The 11718-nt window shown below is 36.4% G+C and overlaps 1 protein-coding gene across 4 annotated transcripts in view; it reads right to left on the bottom strand.

Annotated features, from left to right (window-relative positions):
- Positions 1-6654: 6654 nt before the first annotated feature.
- LOC107683539 (insulin receptor substrate 1-B-like) overlaps positions 6655-11718 on the bottom strand; it is a 60151-nt gene continuing 55087 nt past the window's right edge. For all 4 annotated transcript variants that reach the window (XM_016479608.1, XM_016479611.1, XM_016479613.1 and 1 more), the window contains one exon: positions 6655-7696. Coding sequence is in view for 2 of the 4 variants with exons in the window: in XM_016479611.1 (XP_016335097.1) it covers positions 7689-7696 (8 nt within the window). In the remaining 2 variants the exon portion in view is untranslated. The remainder of the gene's footprint in view (positions 7697-11718) is intronic.

Below are 11718 nucleotides of genomic sequence, written 5' to 3'. Positions count from 1 at the left end.
CAGATCTGTCCTCCCATTAATTTGCATTAAATTTGTGAGTTCTGAGTTTCTTAGTTTGTTCTTTACTTCCCCCTGATAGTCATGATTTTGGAAGAAAAAATGTGGATGATATTAACCATTTTTTTCCAGCAATATATTAAGATGTCTTATATCAAACCGAATTGTAATACAGTAAACCTTGCATCCAAATGCAGCTTTTTGTTATTGAACATAAATCATGAAATTAGTTTACTGATGTGAGGATGGGTTCATACTTTGTTTCCTTCTTGCTGATTATTTTTTCTCGATAGATTAGTCTACAAAGTCCATGGATTTGAACTGAGTTTGCTGGAAATGTCACTGACAAACTATGACTTAATTATTCAGGCCAATAGAAAGCTGTTTAAAACTTAATCACTTAATTTTTTTTCTGAAATATGCAGACATTTTAACGAGGCTATATGGGGTATATGGAGTTAAAAGCTCTGACAAATATTGGAGTTCCAAACCATGCACAGCCTTGTAAGTGAGCATCAGAATTTTAAAATCAACCCTAAACCTAACAGGAAGCCAATGCAAAGACTCCAAGATAGGAGTGATATGATCCCTTATCCTTGTTCTAGTTAGGATTAGGGCTGCACGATAAATCGCATGCGATATTTAATGCGCATCTTGTCAGTAAAGCCGGTTCTGTAATCAGCGGTAAATCTCCATCACGTGCGGGCTTTCACATTGAGCAGCATTAACTACACAGAGCCGTTGTTCACTGACGAGCTGCGCACAGGTGATGGAGATTTACCGCTGATTACAGAACCGGCTTTCTGACAAGATGCGCATTAAATATCGCATGCGATTTATCTTGCAGCCCTAGTTAGGATTCTAGCAGCAGAATTTTGCACGACCTGCAATTTGTTATGAATGTGCATTAATTCATCCCACTCACAAAAAAACAGATTTAGTATTCGTCAAAATTAATTAAAACAGTGAAATGCTAACTCAGAATATGACGCAAATCTGCAATAATTAAATAGGTTAAATAACACAAATGTATCTAATCCCATTTTATTAACCAATGTCTTTGCTGCTGACCTTTGATGATCCAAGTAACTAAGTAACGTAATTAGTTACTTTTTTAGGGAGTAACGCAATATTGTAATGCATTACTCTTAAAAGTAACTTTCCCCAACACTGTATATAACTTATAGGTTTTTATTAAGACACACGATGATGACACGAGAATAAGATAAATAAGCACTTGAACAAAGTCAAGAAACGGTAGAGCCTATCAAAACGAAATAATTTGACTTTTTAACGCTTTTAACCCGGTTATGTCAACAATATGTTAGGAAGGTCGATCCAAAGTATTTTCACAGTGCGTTTTCCACAGATGACCACCAGATGGAGTGTGTGCTCTGTCAGAATGATCTCAAAGGGTTCTTCGAGTGCATTGTGGAGTTATTTTGTTCTTTAATTAGGACTGAACTGCCAAAAGAACCTACCTGAAAAGGCATGTGTATTTGCGCAAGCGTGCAATGTTATTACTCTGAACTGCTTTGCAAATAGCCTAGCATGACTACTTTAACAGTGTATTAAAAACTACAAAATTCTAAAATGACGTTATTCATAATTTTGCAAGCGTATTACTCACTTGAATGAATCACCATGTTGAACAAAAAATGTTTTATGATCAAAAACATCATAATCATTAATGACAGTTAGAGTCTTGCTGCTACAATGGCGTACTATCAAAGTCGTAACCGCCACATTTGTAAGAATGACCCTTAACCTTTTCCCAATAGATGGGCCTATGCAAAAAATCCCCCTGTCTAGGCCCCATCCACACTGACCCAGCATGAGGCAAGGACACAGAAAAAAACAGGGGCTTTCTGTCAATCATGACTACATAAATTGTACAAAGGATTACCACACTTCCCCATATAAATGCTTTGAAAATGGAACATTCCACTTCCAAGAAAGCTGTAAAATGTTAATATTTTTAACAATTTTCCATTTGCAGTTTAGTTTAACAAGTAGCCTAAAGGTGGACCAAAAGACAACAATACTGAAAAATGCCTGTGTCTGCGTGAACACGTTGAATTCTGTCGTTTTTTCACCCAAGTCTCCATGTTTCCCTCCCTCCGTCCCTCCCTCTTTCTCTCTCGGCTGCGGGGGAATTCTGTAGCATGTGTCTATGGGTTCTCAGGCAGCTCTTGGGGAAAATAAAATATAGAGGCCCCGCAGTGACGTGACCCCTCCCCGCTCTCTCACTGCTCTGCTATTCACACTCTGTACAGCTAGTCTAGGGTGCTGCTAGGGTACAGGGAGCCTTTTTGTTCGGATGTGAAGCCAACTTCTGATAGCTTCAGTCTCAAGCATTCAGACAGAACCTCCAAATCTCATCTGAGCTTCAAAAGAAACCTCAGTTTGACTCAGTCACCCTGTCTAGGCCAGATTCACTAGCACATAAACATACTAAATATGGCCACATTTCTTGGGCGAATGGGAAATAGGGAGAGCCTACATGGAGTGAAAGAAACTGGCAAGAGAAAAGGGTTCGAAAGAAAGCTGTTTTTGTTTAGGGATAATGAAAGGGTATTAAAATGCATTAAAACATAATTACCCTCCATGCTGTGGGCGATGAGTACACACAGCAAAACTACTGTTCCCCATCGACCTGCGTCTGTTGAACTTTGGTTTGACCTTCCACTCAAACGAAACGACTGAGCGATCAATGAGGCTTGTGGATTAAACTCATTACTGACTACAACTGTGCCACATTTAAATCTGTGAGGACAGGAGAGGACTGTAAGAAAGAACACATTCAGAATTAGCTTGTGATAACCAAGACTAGTATTGTGTCACTCTCTCTCATGTGCACATATTCACTGGACTTCCTGCCTTGCTGAGCCAAAAGGGAAGTAATAAAGCAGGAAGACTTCCTGCTGTATCGCTCAGCTGTAAGAGTGTATTTTGGCTGTTAGCAGCCATATAAATATTATAAGGTGAAAGTAACTTATTTGAGGCAGAACAATACTGGTTTTGGACAAGTAATAATTTGAAATAAATAATGTCTGCTGTGTATTTTAACAGCATTTCTTGATACTATTAGTGTAAGACTACACGAACAAAGTGATTAGCATATTTATCTGTACCTACAGTTAAAATTATGTATATATTCTGAACGTTTTGTGATGTATTTCATAAGTACTGTTAATAGTACTGTTATTTGAAACTTTCTATTTATAAAATAATTCTAATGTTTTTTACGAAAAAAAAATGAAGCACAACTGTTTTCAACCTTGATAATAATAGTATTAATTCATATTAGAATATTAAAATGTATTCTGTAGGATGACATTGAAGACTGGAGCAATGATAATCTGAAAATTCAGCTTTGCATCACAGGAATAAATTAAATAAATTTAAGGAATAAACTGAATGGAATACAATATGTCAATATTATCTCTAAATGATTTAATAAAAGCTTTGCTCACAACCACTAGAATATGGAAATAACTTTTACTGTACCTTCTGATTATTTTTGTCTTGTTTTTCAGTGCAAATGTCTAAAGATTCTTAAATCAAGATATATTTACAAATAAGTCTTGTTTTGAGAAATTGATCAAAAGTTTTTTGTTGTTGTTGATGTTTTAAGCATAAACTAAGCATAAACATTTTTGTTCAGTTTTTCAGAGAATAAAACTTTGTATGTTCCATTTGCATTTAAGTAAATACATTTTCATTTAAGGATGTTGAGATGTTTGTACTGGAAAACCAAAATATTTAGGAAGATACTATTTTTTTGCAGTGCTTGCAACATTTAATGCCATGACTTTTGAGTTTCTCTCAGATTTAAAGGGGTCATATGATGCGATTTCAAGTTTTCCTTTCTGTTACACCAAATACACAAAATAATGATCTTTAAAATAGCATCATATGACCCCTTTAAGACCTTTTAAGTCCTTAATTTGTGGAAGGGCGAATTAAGACGTTTTAAGAATCGCAGAAACGCAGAGTTAAAGGAGCCCTAAAGCACGCACACATCTGCTGCTGCCAGATACATTACTGTGGATGCCAGCTGCTGACACATTCAGCTTTTTGTCATCATTTTTGTCACTTCTTTTCATGTCAAAAGTTCAAAAGACTCATGCATCTCTTTCCTGCAGCCTTCAGCCGTGTGCTGAGCCACAGACCCTGGGGACCAGACGGTGAAACTATAGACTTGTGTGGATTACAAGCAGGTCACGGGTGGAGCACACCTTCACTACTGTTTGTCCTGTAGGTGAGAGTGTTTGTGTCATCAGAGCAATAGCCGTCAGGTTTTTCCTGCATGTGCTGCTGATGTGCGCAAGAATATAAAATGCTGCTGCATAGCAAGTGTTTCTCAGTGCACAGAGTTTGAGGTTTAATTCACCATGGCCACTGTGTGTTCTGAATAATACAAGTACTCCTGTGGTAATAGGCCACCCATGAATATGTGCCCTCACTTCCAATCCTAGACGCCCAGCCTTCTACTGATGTCAGTGTGTGCGCACAAGAAGTTGAAACCAGACCTTCCACATAAAGATCTCTTTTGTGCTGGTGAAACGTGCACGAAAAATTTGTGGAATGACCCTTAAGACTCTGTATACTGTATCTATCAGCTCTGAGTAAAGCTAGACAGCTTGCTATTCATAGATGTATAGGCTGAGATACTGTTACCAGCCTATCTGTCTATAGAGAGCACAGTGAATGAATGACAGGACACACATAGCTACTATGGAAGCTGGCTCCGCCTCAGAAAAACAATAAAAAAAGGCAACTGTGAGATAAAATTAAATAAGAAATAAAGTAAATTACAATTACAAGAAATAAAATTGAAATTCTGAAAAATAACGTCACTCTGCATCGTAGGCGGTGGGTAAACCAACCCCAGGGTCAGGCTAAAAGTAGCCTAATAATAACTACACACATATAAACCCATCTATTTTAGACAAGTAGCCTACCAGATACAAGTGTCATTATTTTTAATACGACTGAAATTGTATTTAACTTCATCACAATTTAACAAAACATTGTTAGTTACTAATTATAGTGCTTCAATCCCAGGGTTATTCAAACAGCGAAAAAATTACATACAGAAAGAGAGCAAAGAACATTTACATTTTTTTAATGAATCTCTTACTTGCGTTGTACGTACATCTGCCCTTCATTGTTTATGAAGAGAGAATTCGCCAGACAGCAGAATTCAGTCACTGAGCATGCGCACTGAACAAAACTCTGGCGTTTCAGCGATGACTCACCTGAAAGCCTCTGATTGGCCATTACATTCATAAGCTCAACACAATCGCGTGATTGGTTAAAATGCGCAACGCTGAAGATATTGAGAAAAATATAGCAAGAGCAAGAGATTCACACTTCATCCTGTTTATATATATATTGGCTTGCCTGACCTTTTTTGAAGCAGCTTGAAATTCTTAATTTCACTGTCCAAAAAAAGTGTATTATTAATATATATTTGCTACAATCCCTATCAACAGGAACAAAACACAGCTTTAAAGTTCTCAAGGTTTCTTATGCAATATGTCAACAGTCCTCTCTCATCTTTCACATCATTTTAATGTGTGAAATACATTGTTAATAAGATTAATAAGGCATAGTGCATCCCAAGATGAAAAGTTTTTCATCATTTACTCACCCTCATGTCCTTTCAAACATGTGACCATTTTTTCTATTGAACACAAAAGCAGATATTTTGGAAAACGTCTGAGTGTTGTTTTGTTCATACAATGAAAGTTGATAATGTTTGGATCTCAACGTATTTAAAAAATATCTTCCTTTTTGGATGAACTATCCCTTTAATAAAGGTCCACACATTTTGCCTTGTAACTCCAACCTCTCAAAGACTTCAGTGATATTGGAAACATGTGTGTCCTGAATGTATTTGGGATAAACAAGTATTATTCAGTAATACTCTTCGGCTTGATGTGATTAACCTGCGGTCTGATCGTTGAAATGTATTATCCTATAGGATTTGAATGATCATTATGCGGGATTCCCCTTCTGATAAAAGGAGCAACTGGTTATGAATCATTGTTTTTGTATTACAGGTTGTTCTGTGTGTTCGACCAGCTCAGTCTGGATTCAATAATCACTATTTGTTACATTTGTATCCAAGCAATCACACGTCACGATGGAACATCCTGAAACAGTTTAGCAAAGAGTCAGGAACAAACATACTGTGCACGCACTAGTGCCAACACAACCGTCGGACACTTAAAATCATAAATATTCATATCAAGCAAAATGTGTTATTTCTTAAAGAAATAGTTTACTCCCTCAAGTTGTTCCAAACCTGTACGAGTTTCTTTCTTCTGCTGAATGCAAAAGATGATATTTTGAAGAATGTGGGAAACCAAACAGTTGCCGGTTGCTATTGACTTCCATAGTATTTTTTTTCTATACTATGGAAGTCAGTGGCTACCGGCAACTGGTAACCAATATTCTTCACAATATCATCTTTTGTGCAGAAGAAAGTACATCATACAGGTTTGGAAGAACACGTGAGTAAATAATGACAATTATTTCAATTTTGGGTCAACTATCCCTTTAAATTAATTCAGAAGAAAATCTTTAAAAGACATACTCATCATAATGAAGTAAAAAAATAAAATAAAGAAATACATGAGAGAATCATGTTTTTAACACCCCTGTTTTTATTTTACTACTGTTGGCCAGCAATGGGTGTCACTGTGATACAGTGTGTGGGGGTTGATTCCCACATTATTTCCTTTACACTCCCCCATTCTGGACTATCATTGGTATAGTCCAGTGTGGACTGGGTCAGCTAGCATGCTTGCGTGCCAGTGGAGGTAAGCTACCGCAGGACACCATCACAGAAGCACCCCACCCATAGAGTAAAAATAGATGCTTAGTGTCACTGAGCCAAACGTCTGTTACTGGTTCCTTTCAGGACACTACTGTGAAGAGAGCAGAAGAAAGAGAGACAGAAAAGAGACAGGCACTTAAGTACTAATGCATGGCTAGAACATGTCACGCATGGGGCGAAGGGGTGGAGAAAGGAACACGGAGGACGATGAACTCGTCAGTCAACACATGTGTGATGCTAGGTTAGCTAAACACCATGAGGAACACCATGTGAGAGTCATAATTACTTCATCTTCATCATTTTCTCCAGAAGCAGTACCATCAGCGTTGTTGACATCTTGCCGCAACGCTTTCAAAGACTCTCTTTTCCAGTCTGTTTTTACATCAAATTAAAGAACAAGCACGTCAATCAGTGCCTGAACAATTGAAAGTCTATATTCAGAAAGCGACAATCAAAAACAAGAGGCACTTTTTGTGTACTCATAATATGTTCAACAATTGTGAATCATTCAATCCTTTTTGTGAATACTGGACACAAACTGTTCAAGCTTCTGTTGAAGGTCAAAGGTCATTGTCATTGGCTCCACTGTCTTCATTCTCCTCTCTGATTGGTTATTGTGCTTGTCTGTTGAGAGTCCGGAGAGCACAGGCAGTTGTTGCTCTTCTCGTTTGGCACATGTTCCCGTTGGCTGCAGCAGCCAGTCACTGCAGATGTCTTTGGAAAGTGCTTGCGAAGATTGTTGGGCTTTGTGCACACATCTTACTCTGTGTTTCTGCTCTGCATTCAGGCGCACGGGAGAGCGCCGGCGTTCTGTTTCCCAGAATTCCATATTGCTGCGGCATCAACATTCTGAAAAAGACAAATTAGATGTTGAATATTCTAATACAAGTGAGTGGCAGTGTTAATTTAGTATTACTGGTATACTATTATAGTTATTGGTAACATTTTGGATTAGATTTTATTTAGATTTTCTGTATATATATATATATATATATATATATGTGTAATTTTAGTTAAAGTTTTGATAATTTTGTTGTGTTTTTGCATAAGTTTTATGTGTTTTTAGGTTTCAGCTTATATTTTATTTAATTTCTATCAGTTAATGTTTATATTACTTCAAGTAATGAAAATGGTTTTAGTTTTAGTTAACGATAATAAACCGGATCAGGGGAGATTTGGTTTTAAGAATAATCCTAAAAAAATGTTTTTTCTAATACAAAGTTATATTTTGATGTCTGCCATGAATATACCTGCAGTCTAAGAATAAGTTGAACTGAAACTCAAAAATCAATAGTTATGTTCTATTGCAGCTGTTCTTATCAGAATAACTATTTGCATATGCATCATGGCACATGGCAGAGTTGTACAGGGTTAAATGACCTTAATGTCATGATGATGTATAATAAGTCCATATTGCCGTGGAAATGTAAATACATTTACGAGAGGTGAACAAGGTCACACTTAAGTCACATGCAGGGTTAACACCTGCATGCATGCATAAGACAAAATATGCATGTTCAATTCACTTAATCAATCCAGTGTGCGTCACTGCTTGGTCCACAAACGTGGCCTCCAGCATAAAAAACAATCACTGCAGAATAACAAATTGATGGCCTTTATTCATAAAAGCAAAGATGAGCTTGTCTCTCCCTCTGCCTAGTATCCTTTCATTTCCATCCATTATTGTGCCATTTGTAAAGAGTCAGAGTTATTTAGATAAACACACACAGCAGAGACAGCAACTAATTTAGAGGGAACACTGAACATTTAAAAAAGTCTAAATGTACAGCTTAAATGGGTCTGATAGCTTTTGGTTTTGTTTCTAAGGGAACACACAAAATGAACCAATGTATACCTTTAATGCACTAGCGGTACATATATTGCTTTACATAAAAGCACCAGCGTATAAATAAATATACACTGGAATAATCATACGTTACAGTACACTAATTATAAGGGCAGTCCTGAACCAATCAGACACATTACCAGACACAAAACAAATGTTGATTAATTGATTGATGGCAAATGAGACATACACTGAATTATTAGATTAAATTAACATTTTGTTTACATGGTATTTATTCCTAATTCACAAAAAATAAGAAAAACAGAAGACATGTAGCACCTACTGATGATGCCAGTAGATTTATGATCTGTTAATTGGCCTCTAAATAGTTATTGGCAGATGCTAATAATCTCAAAATTACCAAATAAATGAATCAGCTTGGCTGATATCATGGTCTATCACTAGTAGAGACATTATACAACATTTAATATTTAACATCCACAAATTTACCACACCCATTCTATATAAAACTATTATCTTCTAATGTAGACTAATGGAGGAGGTTTTGTATGTGTACGGACTGTACCGTCTTCTAAACTCAAACCCTTGTGTTAATTGTTGCCCAAAAAAAACAAACATGACCATGACAGCATAAACCAACAGGTGAAATATCAGCTAAATCAAATATAAACAGTATGTGATTTAAAAAAAATGTTTTTTTTGTTCTATATTAAGTTGTTATTGATGTACTAAAAAATGACATGTTTTGACACAGGGGAAGTAAACAAAATGATTATTGACGACCTGAAAATTGACCAATGTTCCTTTTCCTTGTTGCTCTCAATTTTCTAGTCTTGGCTCTAATTGTAAAAAGGTTGCCCCCGCCACCTCTGCTCCTCACTGCGCACAGCTATATTTAGTCCCTCCAGAACAAGTTGTTCCAACCAGAACACAAAGAGACTCAATCAGAAAGAGAGAGAGGAGAAGGCAGAAATCAGATGAGAATCAATACACCAACATTTGGCAATGCAGCACCTAAAACACAAATTATGCTGGTGACAGGTCATGCTAGCCTTTTTCTGCAGCAAATGCAGAACTTTGAGATTTCATTATACTACTTACTGTGTAGAACAATTAAATAACTATATATGGTATAACTTATTTGCACCTTTATACATTTCTCAGTTTATAATCAATGGTGGCGCTTCAATAACCGATGGAATAGAAAACTGTGCATACTGTTAAAAATTACTTAATGCTACAGCACTAGTTTGGACATGACAGCTGCAGTGCTGCAGGTAGAAAGCCATTTCCTGCACTAAGAGCCATAATGAGATGAGACCACAGATCCATCCATCTCTCTCATTTCATCACGTATCCTGCCATCCGTACACTGATCAATTTAACAACGCCTCTGGGACATCTCTCTCCCTCTCTTCCTCCTCTCTCACTGTCTGCTCTGTGACATGCTTTATGTTTTATCTGTCTGTCTGGGTCGCCATACATTAGTGTGAGTGTGAGTACAGTTCGGCATGGGGAGAGCGTCTGCGGACTGTGTGAATGATGTCTGTATATTTTAGAGTTTTATTAACTGATTTAATGTTAATACACCAACCAAGCTGAACTGCTAGAATCTACTAGAAACAGTTTTTAATTAAATTAACTTGAGTACAATAATGTTGCCTTTTCCTTGTTGCTCTCAATTTTCTAGTCTTGGCTCTAATTGTAAAAAGGTTGCCCCCGCCACCTCTGCTCCTCACTGCGCACAGCTATATTTAGTCCCTCCAGAACAAGTTGTTCCAACCAGAACACAAAGAGACTCAATCAGAAAGAGAGAGAGGAGAAGGCAGAAATCAGATGAGAATCAATACACCAACATTTGGCAATGCAGCACCTAAAACACAAATTATGCTGGTGACAGGTCATGCTAGCCTTTTTCTGCAGCAAATGCAGAACTTTGAGATTTCATTATACTACTTACTGTGTAGAACAATTAAATAACTATATATGGTATAACTTATTTGCACCTTTATACATTTCTCAGTTTATAATCAATGGTGGCGCTTCAATAACCGATGGAATAGAAAACTGTGCATACTGTTAAAAATTACTTAATGCTACAGCACTAGTTTGGACATGACAGCTGCAGTGCTGCAGGTAGAAAGCCATTTCCTGCACTAAGAGCCATAATGAGATGAGACCACAGATCCATCCATCTCTCTCATTTCATCACGTATCCTGCCATCCGTACACTGATCAATTTAACAACGCCTCTGGGACATCTCTCTCCCTCTCTTCCTCCTCTCTCACTGTCTGCTCTGTGACATGCTTTATGTTTTATCTGTCTGTCTGGGTCGCCATACATTAGTGTGAGTGTGAGTACAGTTCGGCATGGGGAGAGCGTCTGCGGACTGTGTGAATGATGTCTGTATATTTTAGAGTTTTATTAACTGATTTAATGTTAATACACCAACCAAGCTGAACTGCTAGAATCTACTAGAAACAGTTTTTAATTAAATTAACTTGAGTACAATAATGTTAAACTTAAATAAGGTATTAAGTTTGCAGTAGTATTTCTTTCAAAATTAATACTTCAGAAAGAATGCATTAAATTGATCAAAAGTGACAGCAAAGACATTTGTAATATTAAGATTTATATTAAAAATAAATGCTGTTCTTTTGAACTTTCTATTTATCAAAGAGCCTTATTTAAAAAAAAAAAGATATAGTTTAAAAGAAAAAAAAAGCAGCACAAATGTTTTCAAAATTGACAATAATAAGAAATGCTTCTTGAGCAGAAAATCAGCATATTAGAATGATTTCTGAATGATCACATGACACTGCAGACTGGAGTAATGATGCTGAAAATTCAGCTTTGCCATCACAGGAATAAAAACTAAAAATAAAATAAAAATTCTTTAAAATAAATTAAACCAGAAAACAGTTATTTTAATTTGCAGTAATATTTCAGAATATTACTGTTTTTACTGTATTGTTAATCACATAAATGATGCTTAGTGAGCATAAGAGACCACTTTCAAAAACAATAAAAATCTTTTACAAAATTCTTATATATATATATACT

This window comes from Sinocyclocheilus anshuiensis, unplaced genomic scaffold (genome assembly GCF_001515605.1).
Source record: "Sinocyclocheilus anshuiensis isolate Anshui unplaced genomic scaffold, SAMN03320099.WGS_v1.1 scaffold874, whole genome shotgun sequence".
Classification (NCBI taxonomy): Eukaryota; Metazoa; Chordata; class Actinopteri; order Cypriniformes; family Cyprinidae; genus Sinocyclocheilus; species Sinocyclocheilus anshuiensis.
Note: the sequence above shows the minus strand (reverse complement) of the source record. Positions and strands in the feature narration are given on the sequence as shown.